Source organism: Argiope bruennichi, chromosome 4 (assembly GCF_947563725.1).
Source record: "Argiope bruennichi chromosome 4, qqArgBrue1.1, whole genome shotgun sequence".
Taxonomy (NCBI): domain Eukaryota; kingdom Metazoa; phylum Arthropoda; class Arachnida; order Araneae; family Araneidae; genus Argiope; species Argiope bruennichi.
Window position 1 is genome coordinate 25760328 of NC_079154.1, and position 21027 is coordinate 25781354.

The window sequence follows — 21027 nt, forward strand, 5'->3', positions numbered from 1 at the left end:
AATTTTTTTAGAAAGACAGAAACTTAAATGCTTTAGTTCTTTATCTCACACAAAATGATGTGTCTTGATTTGATACTTAATTATTAATTAATCAAATTAATTAATTAATCAAATTAAATTTATCTAATTAGCTAAATGAATCCCTTTTCTTATTCTAATTTCAAGCCTAAAAATATTTTAACATAATATGACTAGAAAAAAATGGCCCTTTAAAGGGTTAAAAAAGGATTTGCATCTTTGATACACAAACGAAGTTTTGGAAAAGCAGAAAAGCCTCCTCGATTCAGAAATGAGCAGTTCTTAAATATTTCGAAAGAACAGATAATTAAACTGTCATCCCTAAGCCAACGTGAGTGGCTTAAGAATAACTTTTTCGCATATTTCTTATAAAAGTCTTATCTCCCTTATTCCATATAAAATTGTAAATCCACCTTGTCTAAGCCCGCGAATAATTTGCATGACATTGGTGAATGATAGTTACGAAATATAGACTTTTGGTATGAATCTAGCCTTTTTACTGAATCTATAGAGAGAATGTGTATTTTGGACGACTTATTTACAGCCGCTTGACACCATAAATTGACTCAAAAATATAGTTTCGCTGGAATTTTATTCTGCCTAATTATATTGATTTAAGACAATGTGTTCATGAGATATTGCATTTAAATGCATGCGAAATTACAGAGCAATAGATGGTCAACAATTTGACAGATTTGCTCAAAATTTGATAAATATTTACATTTTGGATGGTAAACCTGCGTACCAAATTTTTATTGGCTTAGCTATTTGCGTTTTGTAGTCAATTTTACTCCAAAAACCATACAGATAAACTTCCTTTGAATGGATTTCGCACAAAATTTGATAGAAGTCGACAAATTTTCGACAAAAAAATTGACACCTCAAAGCGTATTTGAGTTATTGTGGTCACAGACATAATACCAAAAATCTGTTTTTATAACTTAGAGAAGTCTGTAACGTGGATTCGTCAAAATCTGGAGTTTGAATTTATGGACGATTATTATACTTCCTGTATAAAAACAGTTTTACTTTTAAATAAAATGTCTAAGACGTTTAAATGTATTTAAGAAATTTATCGGCATATCTTTTTGGGTAAATGTCTTCTAATAAAAGAAAACGAATATTACATATTAGAGTAGAAGATTTTTTCCGTCGGTGCAACAAGAAAGCGAAATCAGAATCAAATAGATACTAGCTAGATAAAACGAAGAAAAATGAATCAAGGAAAAAAAAAGGATAAACGTTGCATGGGACAGAAACAGCAACAGAAAGGCATAACATAGCTTGCCATGTGCCAAGCTCGATCTCTACCCAGATCAGCCCAACTATCGCTAACCTCAATGAGAGAAATCTTTCGTTTTCGCGCATCGTGCGAATTTTGAAACTTTCTGAGGACGGTCCTCATGCAACCGAACTTATCCCCTCCTTGTGGAATGATTTTTTTTTATTTTCTTTTGTTCTTTATATTTTCGTTACTCACCGAACAAAAAATATTAGAAAATAACCAAACAGATTTGAAATTTTAAAAAATTAACATTTCAATGGATGTTGGACTTCTGCAGTCCTAATCGATGACCTGCCACTGTGGAAGTGTCATTATGAAGTTGACACGCCCATAATGTCCTGAAGCTTTAATATCAGATAAAAGACTTTAAATGTTCATTAGGATCTTCGAGTAGAATATCGAAAATCTGAAAATATTCATTGACAAAACTTTACACCCGAAGTCTACCCTGCAGAAAATTCAAATGACCTAGAATAAATAAAATGGAAAGCAAATTCACATTCAGATTGACAAATAAATGAAAGTCTCTTGAGTGACAGTCTTACGTGAGTAAAAACGCATGATCAATTCTTGACCTATTCATTACTAGGAATGTGCTACTGAAATTCATCTAAATTAAGTGCAGTTTTACAGTCCTAATCGACCACTTGGCACTGTAGAAATAACATTATAAAATTAGCACCTCCATAATGCCCTGAAGCCTTAAAAAATTTAAATGATCATTAGGATCTTTGAGTAGAATATTGGAAATTTAAAGATATCCATATACAAAACTTTACACCTGAAATAGAACCTGCAGAAAGTTCAAATGACCTAGAATAAACAAAATGGAAAGAAAATCCACATAGAGATTGGTAGATACTAGAATGTTTCTAGAGTGAAAGTCGTACGTGAGTAAAAATGCATGTACATTCACTGACTTGGAAAGTACAATTGAAATTCTCTTATATTAATATCTATTTTAACGCAAGAATTGCACCCACCTCGCAATGGAGATGTCAAATAATCCCAGGAACTGCTTGAGGGAGGTCTGGTACATATCGTTGATGACGCTCATTTCCACAATGAGGAAATAGAGAATGCTACCCCTGGCAGCGACGGACCGAAATTCTTCTCTGGCCTCGTTGATTTTCGCCTGCGTGGTGGCTGCGACGCCCAGCTTCGTTGAGACTTGGAGAGTGGTCGCTTTGGTGTCTTGGAGGACGCCTATCAAGCCTTCATTGTCCACCAGAGAACCCTGAAGCATACATTTTACAATGTTATTTACATTGGCTACGAGAGAAAAATGCTATGCTAGGAGAGAAAGAAACGAAATTGAATGTCCTCTATTTTTACTTTCTCATATAGAGAAGATATAGTTGTCGCCAAAAATTCGGAATTCAGATTTTTACGTATCTTTACGTTTTGGACTTTCCTGGGTTCGGAAAATATAATTTTAGAAAACATCCGTCTTTCTGCCTGTTTGTGATAATGATAACTCAAAAAAGCTTTTTGTTAGCCGGTTGAAACTTGATATACGGTTTTTATACCAAATTTGCACATTTCTTTCAAATTTTGAGTAAAATCTGTTCTGATGAAGTCCGTCTATCCGGTTGTTCAAATATAAGTTAAAGCGAAAACTACAAAAGGAAGAGAGCTAGAGAGATAAAATTCGGTATATAGATTTACCATTTATCGCGTAGGTACTTGTCAAATTTTGAATCAAATCCAAAAGGGGTTGGTTGTCCGTCGGTCTGTTCTTTGAGAAACAAGTAAGTGTGATAGTTCAAAAACACAATGGCTTAAATATATCAAATCTGGTATGAGATTTTGTGACTACAAGTGCAGTATTGTGTCAAATTTTACTTTTAATCTTTAAAAAAAAACATGCCTAAAATACAAATTCTACTTTTGGATATTATTAATGCATGCCAGGTATTAATCGCCAAAAGACTCGCCAAGGATAACACGATAGATTCAGTAAAATTTTTAAATTCACCCCCAAAAATTAATATTTCATAATTATTGTTCGCCGAAGCCATGCAAGGCGACCTCTGGCATGACAAATTTATTAGAGAATATGCGAGATAGATAAATGAAAGTGTTCGGAAGACCATTCCTACTGGTTTCTGTCACAACATCAATATTTTATGGTAGCATAGCTTTCAGTTTAAACCACCATGTGGATCTGAGTTGTAGTTCTTCGTCTGACATTTGTATTCTTGTATGGAGAACGACACATTGAACATTAATACGCCCAGGTCTCTTTTTACTTTCTGGTAAACGAAGAGAATCTATAAAGTATTGTAATCTATGGACTATTGCTTTCAAAATGCATTTTTGGAAATCCGTCTGACTGTTTGCTCATGCACACGAAAACTAAAAATGCATTAAGCTTAAGGTATGAAACCTGGTATTTAATCTTCATACCAAATTTACATATTTCTACCAATCTTTGTACAAAAATTCATACACTAAATTTTCTTCTCTGTTTCTCTATGTGATATTCTATTGATTATGAAACGGAAAAATCTGCATGAGGGAAATTTGGTACACAATTTCAACATTTAAAGTACATATTTTTTTATCATATTTTGAACCACGACCATCTAAATTGTTGACTGTCTGTCGCTCCGTGCATTTGCATGCATGTAAACGCGATACATCAAAAACGCAACTGTTTAGATAAATGAAATTTGGTATGTGATCTTATTACTAAAATTGAAGTTATGCACCAAATTTTTGTCTGAATCGATGGATCAGAAGCAGAGCCGGCCTTCTCTATAAAGGGACTTGGGTGCAAAAAACCATTTCGGGCTCTAAATTTTTTGTAAAAAAAAAAAAAAAATACTAACACGAACATATATTATTATTACATGTTTATTTAATGTACGAATTTGTTTTTGCTATTAATTATTTCAGAAAAAGTTCATTTTTTTTCGATATAGCAAGTGCATTTAAGCGTTCTGCACACATGCTTGATCAAAGACAATTATTTACTACTTTTTATTTGCTGAAAGAGCCCACAGCATTTATTATGGTAACTGGCAATATAAAGAAAAAATTTAACACAGTTAATGCATTTAGAAATAATTCATTATAATTATTATTTAATACGTATCACAGTGTATCCTGTGAATTACTTACATCCCTTTTTTCGAAATCAAATCCGTAGCAAGCCAATTTTCTGTATTAGGTTTTCATCTACATCGTTATTACAGCACTTTACAAAGTTTTTAAAAATAATTAAAAATTTCACTTGAATGAAAACTTGAATTGTTAATTCCTGAAATCGAAGCAATTTCCTTGCCAGAATTACTTCAAAGACAAGAAAACAGATCTACTCGTGACCAACTAAAATTTAGCTTTTCTTTCTCTCTCTCTCTCTCTCTGTCTTTTTATTTATTTATTCATTTATTCATCTTTTTTGATCCCCAGAGGGATATTTCCTTGCCATGGACATGATATTAACATCTAACAATATTAAACCTTTTATGGAATGAATTTTCAAACTACTACATACAAATTAACCTAGCTGATGATGTATATGACCGTAAATCTACTTGCCTTAGGTTTATAATATTGTTACGGAACTTTCACCTGTAAGTCTGTAAAGTTAACGGGTTCGTGTAGTGGTTGTATGGAGACGCACAGTCAACAGGCCTCGGTAACAAACGATTTTTTACTAACACTAAGTCACTGATACGCAGACAAATTCACAGTCGGAGACTCACACAAGCAACACACATCAGTAGGCAAAAAACAACGCAGCACAACAACGATAAGCCGGTCGAAGCACTCAGGAAGAGAGCTCGTTCAACTATTAACCAAAGTTGAACTCAAAACACTTCCTTCAGCTTTTTATTTAATGATATGTTTACAGAGCGCCTAGCCCCTAGGGTTGGGGCTTAATCTCCGGTAAATGAAAAGACTTGTCGTAAACCTTTTTTTCAATATTTGCCATGATCGTCTTCGAAGAAAGTAGTATTAGCAGGAAATAAGGTGGGAGGTGCTTGATAAATCTCAAGTTTCTATTGGCTGTCAGGATGCGATAGGAGGTGCAACAAGGATTGGGAAAGACGCTGCCAGGCAATTTATTAAAGATATGAAAAAATTAAAGCTCAAAACACTGCCTTCAGCTTGAAACTGCCGGCCTTTTATAGTTCCCGGAAGGACGGCCGAGAAATTTCTCGACCCATCAGGCGTATCTCGATTCTCATTGGCTGGATTTCAAAAATTCTCGAAGTTTCCGGTAATACCTATCTTGTTGCCAAGTCGTCAAATGGTCGCCAAGTTTGACGCCAAGTTCTGGTATCACTGATAAGGCGTCCGATCAGCATCCAACAGAGCTGATCGTAAAAAGGTCTTTCTAGTGATAGAACTAACCGTGCTGGAAAACAACATTACAGATTTGTAATAATATGTTGCACACTTGCATTAAACTGTAATATATCTGTAAACTTCGTATATTTCCAAACCCATCATTTTTTTCAATTAATTCCTCTTCTCTTTCTATTCCTCTATTATCATTCAGAATATTATTTTAGTTCTTGATCATATTGATGCCCCCACAATCCCGGGGTCCCGGTGCATAGAATCCGCAGCACACCCCAGATGGCCGGCCCTGATCAGAAGACGTCCACAATGCATAGCCATTTTTTTTATATGCTACGAAGCAGAAAATGTTCATGTGCGGGAAATATTTATCTGGGCAGTAATACGTTCAACTCTAGATCGCATTTTTTTCATTCTTATGCGGGAAAAATAAAAATAAAAATTATCAGAAAGCATACGTGCTCACTTTTTGAAAAGATCGACTGATTTTTTTATATAACGCAATGATGTAAAATTTCTTAGTGGCTCAGAATGTTAATTATGTTGCCAATACCTCTGAGTTTCGTGATAAAAAAAAATGTCTACCATTTCTATCTTTTTCACATAAACAATATATCTTTTATTTTATTTGTTTGCGAATCATGGATTTTCTCTGACTCTTTCCTTTCCTATCTATAAACAGTGCTGATTAAAAATATGAAAATATTGTACATCAAAATTAAAACCTCGCACTTACTTACTTTTTAAGGCACAAACTTGACGTCACACATGATGTTACTCAATCTGGTTAAGTATCGTATTATTGAACAATCAATCGATTTGAAGAATTTTCTTTGCCAACAGAATGATGCCAATAGTCTAAAAATTAGCAAGAATTTTTGCATCATACATAAAAATATGGCTTCTCTATTTATGAAACTTATCTTTATATTTTATTCTCTTAGATATATAAAGGTCCGGAGTGACTTGTTGGTAATTTGTTGGCTTCGCGGCCGGCTGATCGAAGTTCGGGACTCGATTCGACTGAAAACCGCCGTGTAAGTGGGTCTGGTGCAAGCTAAATACTTCGGGGCCGACGTTCTCTCTTTGGAGTGGTACGGTACTTTGGAGAGGGGATTGCCAGCTCAGATGTCGTTTTCATCATCGGAAAGCGGCTCAAAATGATGAGGTCCGCCCCAAAATAACCCTGGTGTTGCTTTATAACGGGACATTAATATAACTAAACTTAGAAATAAAGTTTAAATCCAGCTGAATTAAAACAAAATTGAACTTTTTTTATTTTTTTGCACTTAATTATTTTTATAAGCAATACGAAACATCGCATTGATCAAAAAATCTGTATAAGGTTTCTGACTGATTGAACAGCGAATTTATTTAAGCAACTAAATAAACCGCATATTTTATTTTGAAAATACATTGTTATTTCTATCGATATTACAGAATGGACATCTTACTTACGTAAATGTGTACAGAGTGTTCTGTCTTTTTTAAAATTAATTGCCGTTTATCTTAAATACGGGTTTAAATATCAAAATTCAGTTATTCGAGACTCGAATGTGGCATGTCATTTCAGAACAGGAAATGAGGCACACATATTCAACAGCCTGAGACATTAAATCTAACATTTTAGAAACGTGCAACCCTGAGTCATTTACTTAATCACTTTAATAAATAAAAAAATAATAAATGAATAAATAAAAAATAATTGCGTTTTAAAACATAGTTTCTTTGGCACTAACTAAGTGTGATCTCTCCATATAATAACATAGACGGAATATGCTATATTTTCGTTAAACATTTTTTTTCTGCATCTATTTAATCACTCATTTTCAATTAATTACTTTTTTCAGCATCTATTTAATCTGCATTCTATTTTAAATCATTTACCTATTTATCTGGTATTCTTTCCAAATACAAGTTCGATCTAAGATTGTTGAAACTGTAAAATTTGTTTCGCGTTTTAAAATTATAAATTAAAACTTGCAAATCATAAAAATATAACAGTCTTTGAATTTCCCATCCACAGCTGGAAGCGCATGAAATTGAAAACATGTTGCTTTTTTTTTTCGAACCATTTTTAGTTGAAGGACACATTATATTATTATTCTTATCACGTAAAAATTTGTAATAAGTGAAATTTTAGAAAATAAATTCAATTATCCTAGTAACGTATGATCTTGAATGATATTGCTAAGATATTCTGATTAGGTAATCTGAATGCTGTACAATAGCTGAGGAAAACACAAGAATATTGCAAAGCACTATGGGACAGTGAGAATTATTGTAAATTATTGTTTAAACGAATTGGAAATTCAATCACATCGATCAATAAATATTTAGAATTTTATGAATGAAGCAAAAATTGCGATTTCTCTTACCTGAGCACTAGTGAGGTGATCCAGTAGATTGTCTTCTAGTAGCTTAATGTTATATTTGCTGTCCACAATTTCGCTGATAACTTTCACCCTTTCATTCTCCAATTCCTGGAAAAGAAAGTGATTAGAAACTGCTTTCAGTTTGAGAAGAATTGCATATTTTACATAGTGACTTTCGAAACAGCTGATGAAAAAGTTATAGAGAAGAATGTCTAATGAGTAGAATTGCATATTTTACATTGTGACTTTCGAAACAGCTGATGAAAAAGTTATAGAGAAGAATGTCTAATGAGTAGAATTACATATTTTACAATGTAACTTTCGAAACAAATGATGAAAAAGTTATAGAGAAGAACGTCTAATGAGTAGAATTGCATATTTTACATTGTGACTTTCGAAACAGTTGATGAAAAAGTTATAGAGAAGAACGTCTAATGAGTAGAATTGCATATTTTACATTGAGACTTTCGAAACAGCTGATGAAAAAGTTATAGAGAAGAACGTCTAATGAGTAGAATTGCATATTTTACATTGTGACTTTCGAAACAGTTGATGAAAAAGTTATAGAGAAGAACGTCTAATGAGTAGAATTGCATATTTTACATTGAGACTTTCGAAACAGCTGATGAAAAAGTTATAGAGAAGAACGTATAATGAGTAGAATTGCATATTTTACATTGTGACTTTCGAAACAACTGATGAAAAAGTTACAGAGAAGAATGTCTAATGAGTAGAATTGCATATTTTACATTGTGACTTTCGAAACAACTGATGAAAAAGTTATAGAGAAGAACGTATAATGAGTAGAATTGCATATTTTACATTGTGACTTTCGAAACAACTGATGAAAAAGTTACAGAGAAGAATGTCTAATGAGTAGAATTGCATATTTTACATTGTGACTTTCGAAACAACTGATGAAAAAGTTACAGAGAAGAATGTCTAATGAGTAGAATTGCATATTTTACATTGTGACTTTCGAAACAGCTGATGAAAAAGTTACAGAAAAGAATGTCTAATGAGTAGAATTGGATATTTTACATTGTGACTTTCGAAACAGCTGATGAAAAAGTTATAGAGAAGAATGTCTAATGAGTAGAATTGGATATTTTACATTGTGATTTTCAAACCACTGATGAAAAAGTTATTTAGAAGAATGTCTAATCAATATATTAGTAATATAGAAAATTAATGTAGTGAAAAAATATTATAATGGTAAAGATTAAAACTAGTAATAAATTCGATTTGAAGCGAAAGAACCATATTAATACAAAAATGAGGCCAAATTCTAATTATAATAAAATACAATACGTTTAAAATTTGCTACTTGTCCCCAAATAGAATCCACTCCAAAGATTTCTCGAAAAATATAATTGATAAATAGAAATTTCAATGTTTAGAAATACCTATTTCAAATTTGTCATTTTTAAAGTGTATAATTAATTTACAAAACGTATTTCAAACAGCAGTTAAATTCATGCAGCAATTCTATGTAAATAGTTAACTCCAATCCCATGCATACTTATCTTGATATGCCCTCTTTTTTATCAACTTTTTTTTATCAATTGTACAATTTACAAAAATCAAAACGAAGTGCCCAGCTTGCGTAGAAAATAAGTTTTTATATTAGTTAACCCTTAACAAACAATATGAAATAGTTGAGAAAGGTATCAACATCAATGATGTAAACATCATAAAAACATCACTGATGTATAAAAACAACAAATATTAAAAATAACATAGTAATTTATTGGACAATTTAAAACCAAATTTAAAAAATAAATAACAGCCGTATTCTTCACAAGCAATTCTTTTATTCAAATATTCCCTCTTCAATTCTGCCATTATTTACATTACAGGTGCAGCTATACAGGAAATTCAAATGACCGAGACTCATCAAAGACATATCAATCTGCTTCAATGGCTATGAATGAGATGAATAAGTTTACATTAGAATTCCCACACTTCCTGTGACAAACAGAAACCTGGTGCATTCATCCTGAAATAAATTGAGTCATTAACGTATTAGCGTTTTCGTTATCGAATTGCCAAGGGAAATAGCGGGCAAAAAATGGTGTTTGTGAGGTACTAAATACGGTAAAATATCAAGGTAGCGAATATTTATTTTTGTATATCAATTTCCCTAGGATTTCTTGGTGTCCTCAAAAACTTAACTTTCATGGAACATTGCCTTTAATAAAGAAAGAGGGGAGATCAAAGATCAGTGATATTTGATCCAAAGAAGAACCAAAGTTATAAACTTTTTCACAAAAATGTTTAATCCGTCAAATCAGACTCAAAGAAAAAGACTCGAGTGAGAAATTACTTTAACAGTGAATTAAACATCAAAAAGACGTGGCACATGTACAGTTCGGTCCCGAGGGAAGTTAAGTCTCGTGCACTGCAAAATCCTATCCAGTGGCAGATTCAATATTTGTTTTTTGCTCGTTCTAAATGATTGGAAATGAATGGCGATATCAAAGCATCTATTACCAACAAAGGTAAGGAAACATTTTCGACTGAAAGCATTTCACACAAGAGGCGATATTTAATTATTTTCTTCATTTAAGAGAAAAGAGGCTGAATCTTCTTACCTTCTTACCTTTTAGGACTTCCTTACCTCATTCTATTGTAAATATGATTACCAATTCCAAGGCCAATGATTTTTCCTTACTTTCTAGTGAATTTTGTTTATATAGTTTTAGTATACTAGCCGTCTTAGGCGATGCGATCGGTTCATTTGCGTAGATTGACTTTCTTGGCTGTTAAATGATTCATATGGAACGCAATTTTTTAAAAAATTACTTTGTTATTTGATGTGGCTGAAAAACATGAATCCAATTGAATTAGTTTACTGAAAATTAAAAAGTGTACTTATTACGAAATAAAAGCCGAATTAAAAATCCCACTATTGAGTTAATAATTGGAAAAAGCAACTATTCATCCAAATTCATTCAGGGCATTTAAAAGCATTGTTTCAGACAGTGTATCAAATTGAATTAAAAAACATTGTTAAAATTAAGAGAAAAATGGAAATGATATCATTAGAAATTTAACTTTTGAATCTTAAGATTAAAAAAAAAGATCACTTTTGTAAGGTTTTTGTATTCAAAAAAATGAACATCAATTTCCGTAGTCAAGTCACAGCATTTGCCAATTTGGGGATAGTTAAGTCTAATTTTGCGATTGATTAAACTTTGTTTGAAGCTTGTTTCTTGATCGAATAGAGATTTCGGTGACATGTCGAGACCTTTCCAGAACATTTCTAAGAATATTCTGCAAGCTCTCTTCGAAGCATTGAATTCAATACAGCTATAAAACTGTTCGACGAAGCAGTTTGATGTTAATACGATGGTTGTTTACATCTGTATGTTACCACTCAATAATAAATAATACGAGAAAATTCTGCGCCTTTATATTGATGTTTTATATATATATATATATATATATATATATATATATATATATATATATATATATATATATATATATATATATTATTTTATGAGCTCTTTTTTAAAATAAATTAGAAATATATAGACTTTTAAATAGTTAAAAAATAAATAACTGATAATTGTTAATTCTAAACAAATTCCAATTCAGATTTTGTAAATTATCTAACCCACGAGAAAATTTTATAGAACAATATTAGTCTTTTTCGTTTGCCAACGCATAATGTAAATAAAAAGACTTACATTTCCTACTAGCACAAGATGTTCTACGATATCTTCACGATGTTTTTCGATATATCAGCTAATATCGGGAAGGTATCGTAATAATGTTTTTTTGTGCTAATAGGGCTATCAGTTCAAGATATTTGAAAATATTGTTATGACAGCTTTACGATATTGAATAGCATTTATAATTTAGAGCAGTAAATATCGAGCAATATCCTGCGCTAATTAGACATTGTTTTTTTCTCTTACCGCTTTCTCGGACAACATCACCCTGCCGAGCAACTGGTCCTCGAGTCCCTTGGCGGTCACTGTGAAGTCAATGACAGACGTCATGGCGCTGATTTCCGGTGAAAATGCAGGGTTGGGGAGCTTTGTGGTGATGAATAATCTGAATCCTTCGATCACATCACATTCTTTCTCCCCCAACATCACCTGTTCAATAAGTTCAAATTGTTAATTCACGTTCGTGTTTATACAGTAATATATTGTTACAAATCTGTAATTTTGCTACCAGGCACGAATAGTGTCATCGTGAGAAAGACCGTTGTAAGATCTGTGCCGAGCGGCTGCCGCGTCGATGACCTGAGAGCTTGGCGACTTTGGCGAGTTTGGCGACTAAATGGATCATACTGGAAAGTTCGAGAAGTTTCACGATCCATCTAGTAGGAACCAAGATACACTCAGATATGCCCTGATTGGTCTGAAGATTCTAGCCCCGCCTCTCGGAGTTATAAAAGACAGACACTCTGAAGCTGGAGGGAAGTGGTGTGTATCGTCAGAAGTCGTGTGTGTGAGAGGAGTCGGAGTTGCCGACAAGTAAAGAAACTGGAGGATTAGACAGCAAGCAAGCTGCTGAACTATAGCGATTAAATGCATTACGTTATTATGATTGATCGACGGTATTTTGTTGTAGAACAATTTTTGTAACAATATCATTTCTAAACAGATCGAGCTATAAATTCTGAGAGTTTGCAATCTGATTACATTAATAAAAGATTTTTTTTTTCGATTGTTCCTTTACCCTTGCTGAAATTTGTTTGAACCCACCTAGCATCAAACCCAAGAAATCTTTGCAAACTTTTTCCCTTTCGAAGCGGCAAGCACGAGATACCCGCGGTTAAAAAAGTCGCTTATAAATGTCAGACTCGATATTTTCTTGTTACCAATTTTTCTCCCCCACCCCCAATGTCAACTGTGGGGATCAGGAGAGGGGGATGTCTACTATCAGTTGAGGGTCAGTGATTAATTAAGCTGGTTTGATAAGTATTTTATTCTTGCTCTCAAAAATTTATTATATTATTAAAAGTATATCGTCGATTATATATCTTTCAAGAGACTGGCGCAAAATTGTGTATGAGTAAAAGGATTTTTAAATAAAATTTTAATAGGCAATTTTGATAATTACACATCTAACTATACTAATAAAAATGCATTCAAAATAATTATTATAATGTTATTACTTCTTTTTAAATTATTTTAAGGTTTATTTTTAATGCCATGTAACTTATACTAGTATGTAGTTACATGGTATTAAAAACTTTAATCAAGATTTATAATTTAACATTTATTATTAGAGTGAGAAAAATCATACTTTTTCATAGCTTGAATAACAATTATGCATTTCTTATCATATGCGATTTATTTGCATTCAAGCAGGAGTTTAACTAATTGCCGTTTGACATGTATCAAATATATCATATTAATTGGTATCTTACCGCTTTTCTTATAATTCATATATCAACAATATATCATTGACAATAAAATAAATAAATAATTTTGGGGTATGTAAATGTGTGTTTTTTTAACAAAATTGGGTACGACCGGAGTACCCCTGCTTGGCGCAATTTTCAAAAATCGCCAACTCACTAACAAGGGTCTTGCGCCGTGTTTTGCAGAATGTTCAAAAGAGAGGGAGCAGATGTCCAATCATAGCACATAATAAAGGCGATTGATAATAGGTTTGCCAGCCAAGAGAAAACGGATGTTGCCAGCTTTGGCGCATTTTCGCAATTTGGCGAAGAAGGGAATTAACTCCGGTTCACCTCAAAATTGACAAAAATGTAACACTAACGGATAAGTTCAAACTGTTAGTTTGTTTCATTTCTTGAAAAGATTTCAAATATCTGCATATTTCCAACATTTTATGCTTAATACATTCTTAGACATTTCAATACTTGTCGGTTGTAACGGCGACCAAAACGCGCCAAGAAAAAATTTCGCCAATTTGGAGATCTCAATCGTCAAACTATATAGCATGTGATTCTCGCGTCTAAAAATTTTCATAATTATAATGCACTTGAGTATATTTTTATAATTTGGCGAAATTTTTCCTTGGCGCATTTTGGTTACCGTTAAAACAGAATTATACCAGAATCTGTAAATCAAAGTCACTATTTACCTTGAAAGTTGAACCACTTTTCATGTAGTTTTTCTCTAAGACATTCTCTAGTATCGGATCTAGTTCTTCACTGACGTCCTCGATGAGTAAAGGCTTACCCAGTGATAGGCATTCTTCTAAGAGCTGTCTGAAATATTTATGATTCAAAGAAGTCACCTGTAGTGTAAAGAAAGAAGCAAGAAAAAGTTGTTTGAAAACTATATGAATTTTCGGTACCTACGTGAAAGAGTCAAAACTCGCTCAATGTAGCATCAAAACAAAATTGGCATTGCAACCCTATGAGTGCACTTGAACTTTCTTCTAACTTACGAGAAGAAAGCAAACATCTATTTAGGCTGTATATACAAAGTTTACAGGAAGAAAATAATATTTTCGCCAACGAAATTATCGCCAATCCTTCTCCCTGAATTTATAATTTCCGAATTTTTATTCAAAGCATCTTTGTTCAATAATAATATATTATTGCGATCATTTATATAATATTAAATATTATTCAATAAATGATAATACTGATATTAAAAATTCCTATTAAATTTGATATGTTCACACAGTACTTGTCGGTTGTAACGGCGATAAAAAAGCGCCAAGAAAAAATGTCTCCAATTTGGCGATTTTAATCATCGAACTATATAGTATGTGATTCGCTTTTTAAGTAACTTTTTATAATTTGGCGAATTCTTTTTTTTTTGGCGCTTTTTTGTCGCCGTTAAAATTATTCACATTTTTTGCTGAAAAGTGTTTGAATTTACATTTTTCAACCGCTTTTCCGGGAGAACTAATTTGCATTTAATTGCTTTAACTCTGGTCAATGTAAGACGACTGTAGCAGTTCGTCGACATTGGTCATGGTAATGAAAATTGTATCAACTTTGATCTCAGAAACTGCAATGTTGGTATTTTACTTTAGAGACCCTCGAAACTGGATCATCACCATCTGCAATTCAAGGTCTTCAATACCTGTTTCGAGATCCTTAAATTACCAAAGAATGAGATATTATATCCTAACTAAAATCCCAAGCAAATCGATGCAAGTTTTGCGATCATTTTGTAAAACAGAATATAAAACATCATTCCTAACATTGCTTGAATAAATTTCCTAAAGTAGCAATTGATTGCAACTAAACACTGTCACTTATTTACATGAATACTGGCTCAGGCTACAGACTGTCCAGAAAAGGATTGACCGGTTTTAAAATGGATAAAAAGCTGTGGGAGCTTGAGTTATATAAAAAATATTTGGTATTATGCTTTCATATGTTAATCCCATATGTCACAGAACAGATAAGGATTCAAAAGTTATGAATCATCGGAAAGCTGTTGAAAATTATACAAAATGTTCTCGAAATGTTTTTATTCCATTCAATAACAAACATCAGATAAGATTATTTTATACATTTTGAAAGGATTCCTATTCATAGCAGCCACCCTATTAGAACAAGATATTGTACGATTTTTCCATGATGTTGTCCGATATTCTGAATATCGTCCAAAATCGTGTAGATATTGTAACAATATTGATGGACATTTTGCCCTGATAGGGAAATAATTTTGATTTCTTGCATATGTTCAATCCTTTTTTATCTCATATTAACACAAAATATTGTGCGATTTTTTCCACGATGCTGCTGAATATACTAAACCGGACAATATTTTTATAATGTTGTGACAAAGCTATTGGATATTTTTGTGCAAACACATTATGAATGATTTTCATATATAAAAGTATGAATAAAAATCTGAAGAAGATCACTATATTTCTTGTTGGGCATATTTATTTCAATTCTTAAGGAATAGAACACACTGATCATCATAGTATCAATTATTAGTTTTAGTATTAGCATTAATTTTGTGTTCGTTTTGTTATAAAGACCACTTGTTATAAAGGTTACCTGAAGGTCATTCTTTGCCTCCGAGTTCTTCAACCATGATTTCCCTTGACCTTGAGGATCGATAAGTAGAGGATACCTCAAAGCATTGTTGACAAGCGCACCATTCTGTGAAGACAGCTCATCGCTGGGCAATCCACACAAATTCCATTCAGATACCTACATCGTATACAGAAATAATTCAATAACAGATATTTTCATATAACCATCATCATTTACTGAGCAATGTCTGCCATCGGACATCATAGCGAAGTTAATAAGAATTCGTAAATTTACAATCTGATCTATCTACAATCAGTATTTACCGAGCAACAACAATCATCACCACCATAATTACGTTAATCTGTATGCGTAAATTACAAGCAGTATCAATAAACAATTATCAATATTTACTGAGCAATATCAGTCATCGGGCATCATAATACAGTTAAAAAGAATTCATAAATTACAAGCAATATCTACAATCAATATTTATGGAGCATCATCGTTATGATTATGTTAAGGTCGTAATGACAAGCAGTACTGAGTTTGTAAATTACAAGCAATATATACAAGCAATTATTAGTATTTACTAAGCAATATCAGTCACTGGCCATCGTAACGAAGCCAGTTTGAGTTCGTAAATTACGAGCAACATCAGTATTTTACTGAGCAATAGCAGATATTGCCCCTTATAATTAATTACATTAATCTGAGTTCGCAAGTGGCATGCAATACTAAATTTGTAAATTACGAGCAATACTGATTTTGTAAATTACAAGCAATATTGAGTTCGTAAATTACTCGCAATATAAATAACCAACTATCTGTTTTTACTAAGTAATACCAGTCATATTTTTTTCATTTTACTGAAGAAATGAAGTTACTTCGTGATAAATCAAAACCTCTCTTAGTTCTCAAACTCATAAATTTGGAAATCCGTTTTTGGAATTTAAAACCAGCGGGAGCTGTTTCCCAGAATTTTCTCGCATACTCATATCTCAGAGAACGCCTTGCATGGCATTAACCTTCAATAGATACGAAATATTAACCTTTGGCTTGAATTTATAGTGTGATCCTTGGCGAGGTTTTTGGCGATTAAATCCTGACATGGGGTTAATAGAATCCGAAAGCCGAATTTAAGTTTTCGAAGCGTTTTTTCCAATTGATTAAAACAAAAATTTATCATAAAACTACAATTGTAGTCACAAAATCCCATATCAAATTTGATATATTTAAGTCACTGCGTCTTTGAGCTACTGAGTTCACATGCTTTTGAAAGTATAGGACAGAGTGTCCAGCTTTTGATTGAATTGGCTCCAAATTTGATATGTTAGATTTGTGTATAAAATTTTACTTATCTATCTCTCTTCGTTTCGAACTTATCGTGATAACTTATATTCTGACACCCGGACGTATGCATTCCCTCAAATGGATTTTGATCAAAATTTTATAAAATCTACTAACTTGATATAAAGATTACATACCAAATTTCATCCTTCCAGATCAAAGCATTTTTGAGTTATCGTATTCACAAGTTTAGTTTTGCTAAATTAAAGTCCCTTTTTAAAGCACCACTAGGGCTATTTTGGGACGGACCTCGTTATTTTGGACTGCGGTTAGATGACGAGGACGACACCTGAGCTGGCACTCCCCTCTCCAAACTTCCACACCGCAAAAGCGAGAGGACATTTGGTCTCAACTGATTTAACGTTTACCATACCCGTTTACACGGCGGTTCTTAGGTGGAATCGGGTCTCGAACATGGAGCTCTTGGGTCCTAAAGATGAGACTTTACCAACGCGGCCTTCATCATATTCACAAACAGACAGATATAATTCCAAAAATATATTTTTCGAACATAGGAAGGCCTAAAACATGGAGATTCGTTAAAATTCGTACAATGATTTCTCTAAACTGCATGCATGGGGAATTAAAAAAGGATAATCGAAAAACACCTGAAAGTACTTCTCTATCTATCCGAATTTACAGGTCGGAAAAAAATATCTTTTCTTAACGCTCCACAGTTTTAAATGATTTTTTATGCGGTCATTATTAGAAAAATGGTGGAAATTAAATTTATTATTTAGCATTTTGTCTCTATGATTGCGAACGGATGCATACTGTGTTAGGCAGGAATGGACTCGGACATTAGATGTTAACTTCAAATCAGGCAACTATCGATCTAAACTTCTCGATAATGAATATCTACTTTCCTAACATCTGTTTCAGCAAAAAAAAAAAAAAAAAAAAAAAAAAAACCTTTTTATGAATTTTTTTAAACTAAAAATATTTTTAATATTTAACTTTTAAATTTTCATGTTACTTAATTAAGCAATCTAAAATCTAACTAAACTATAATACTCGCATTGTAAAATCATAGTAATATAAACAATTCAATATATAAAAATTTCTGAAAGCATGTTTTACACAGATAATTCCCTATATATTATGATAACATTAGATATAATACTATACAATAAGGTAGGAATTTAATTAATAGACATTTAATACTTAGCTCAAAGGTATTATGTAATATCTGCAAGTGACCAGTGGTCAATGATGATTCCAATAATCATGCATGAATCAGGCGCACGTCCAGAGGGGTCATTAACCTCTTCCAGACACATTTAATAATTTATTGCCAGGAGGCTTAGAGACTGTAATTGAGTGACAGTCAATAATAATTACTAATTGACTGATGCAATCCATTAAATCAACAAAGAAACCAACAGAAGTGGTTTCCCAAAAACTTTCCGCATACTCTCTAATAAGCTTGTCATACCGGAGAACACCTTAACCATTTAAAGGGCCATTTTTTTTCTAGTCATATTATGTTAAAATATTTTTAGGCTTGAATAAGAAAAGGGATTCATTTAACTTATTAGATAAATTTAATTTGATTATTCATTAATTTGGTTAATTAATAATTAAGTAACAAATCAAGACACATCATGTTGTGTGAGATAAAGAACTAAAGCATCTAAGTTTCTGTTTTTCTAAAAAAAAATTTGTCAGAACTTATGTTAACCTACATGAATTCATACAAAGATTGATAAATTTGATGGGAAGCATATTTCCCACGGCCTCAGAAAGGGCTAAATGGCATTAGCGTACAATAGTTACGAAATATTTACCTTTGACGTGAATTTAACACTTTTACTTGAATTTATCGGGTCGTCCTTGACGAGTATTTTGGCGATAAATCTCTGGCATGCGGTTAATTGTATTTGAAAAACATTTTTATGCTTTAAACACGTTTTTCTCAATCTATTGCAACAAAGATTTGACACTTGTAATTACAAAATTCCATACCTAATTTGGCATATTTAAATCATTGTGTTTCTGAATTAACGGGTTTACATGCTTCTAAAAGCATAGACTGAGAGACAGTCAACTCTTTGTTGATTTTGAATCGAACTTTGACCGGTGTCTATACTATAGTTATTAAATTTGTTTACCGAATCTTATCTATCTAGCTCTCTTCATTTTGTAGTTATTTTATATTAACTTTATATTGGAACAGACGGATAGGCAAACTTCCTCAGAACAGAATTAATTCAAAATATGATAGAAATCAAATCTAAAAATATGGTGTTAAAGCCGTAAACCAAATTTCAAACGTCTAGCTCAAAGCATTTTTTAGTTATCTTTGTCAAGGACAGACGGACATTTTAATACCACTGTAAAACTGCAAAAGGTTTTTGAAAAAGGATACTGTGTTGCTCTTAAATTTCAAATTAAAAATAATTTATTCTCAAACTGAATACAGGAAGATGAAATCAAAAATTTTTAAAGTTAAAATGGCAGCAAAGATTATTTTATATACTTAATAGTCTTAATAGATAATGCATAATTAATAAATTAATAGTAAATGATTTCCAAATTAAGAAATTTCAATTAAAGGTAGAAGTTGCAATTTAAGAAAATACAAAAATTTAAAAAATAGTAATTTCAACACATAAATAATTTTAATAAACGAATAGCATTCAGAATTTTGAATGCAAATATTAAACAGTGAAGTTTATTTGAAAATAAACACTATAATTTATATTTAACATGTTCGATGTTTTTTTAAAATTAACTTTAGATTGTTTGCTTTTATTAAAATCACTTTAATGCAGTAAAATCCTTGAATGAATAAAGGTAAAACAATTAATCATTCACAATATCTAAAAATAAAAATAAAGATGTAATTAAGTAACGAAAAACAGGTATAAAATATTACAACTTCTGATGAATCGATATAAATTCGATTATCAAACAATATTACCATATAATGTTAATCGCAAATTCAAGGGACCAGCCGAAAAAAAAATGAATTATCGAAGAATTCGAATTCGCTTTAAGCCTTCTTTGCATGATGATGGAAATTTCCATCATAACATTTAATGAACAAAAAATTGTACTCTAAACAGGTGTACAGTAAATTGATTGTTTTTTCACGGCTATTGCGTAATAAGGAACGCAGCTGTAAAAAGAAATCAGATGTCACAATCATTATAGCGGGTTTGAACTTGTCATTCCGCTGTTTGTTGTGGTAGGAAGAAACATGCGATTTCTTGAATATTTTTTAATGACTAATCAGAGATTTTTTTTGCTAATAAAACCGATAATAAATGGAAAAAATGTTCGTTTTTTGTTTTTCTGTTATTTTCTGTGCAATTTATATCGAATACTCCAAATAATCTTCCCAAAACCATGTGACAGAAATTTATATCATTATGCAATTGCTTCACTCCTAATGTATTCAAAAATATTTTTTATTATATGTTTATTTTATGTTATTTTTGTCGAGAAATTTAGGAAAGAGGGATATTGAAGATTGGCAAAAAGTAGGTGGGTCCCTCCGGCGAAAATCCCCTAAATGAGAAGGGTATTTATTCTACATTTCATGCAGTAAATGTTGAATTAATTTGTGCCTAAATAAGAATAATAAATGTTTTTGTAATTATCATCAGAAATAAAAATGATTAATATATTTTTTTTATTTATTTTGTTTTGAGCTTAACATGTAAATTTGCATATACTGTTTTTTAATTATTTTATATTATATATTTATACTAATATTTTTTAAACATTTTTTCATTTAATCT

General features: G+C 31.9%; 1 protein-coding gene across 1 annotated transcript in view; it reads right to left on the minus strand.

The window, feature by feature from the left end:
• The window catches only part of LOC129965553 (dynein axonemal heavy chain 5-like), a 272814-nt gene that overhangs the window by 84620 nt on the left and 167167 nt on the right, over positions 1 to 21027 (minus strand). The window contains exons 41-45 of the mRNA XM_056079546.1: positions 15956 to 16111; positions 14068 to 14223; positions 11919 to 12101; positions 7996 to 8100; positions 2287 to 2540 (exon numbers count right to left, since the gene is read on the minus strand). Coding sequence (XP_055935521.1) covers positions 2287 to 2540; positions 7996 to 8100; positions 11919 to 12101; positions 14068 to 14223; positions 15956 to 16111 — 854 coding nt within the window. The remainder of the gene's footprint in view (positions 1 to 2286; positions 2541 to 7995; positions 8101 to 11918; positions 12102 to 14067; positions 14224 to 15955; positions 16112 to 21027) is intronic.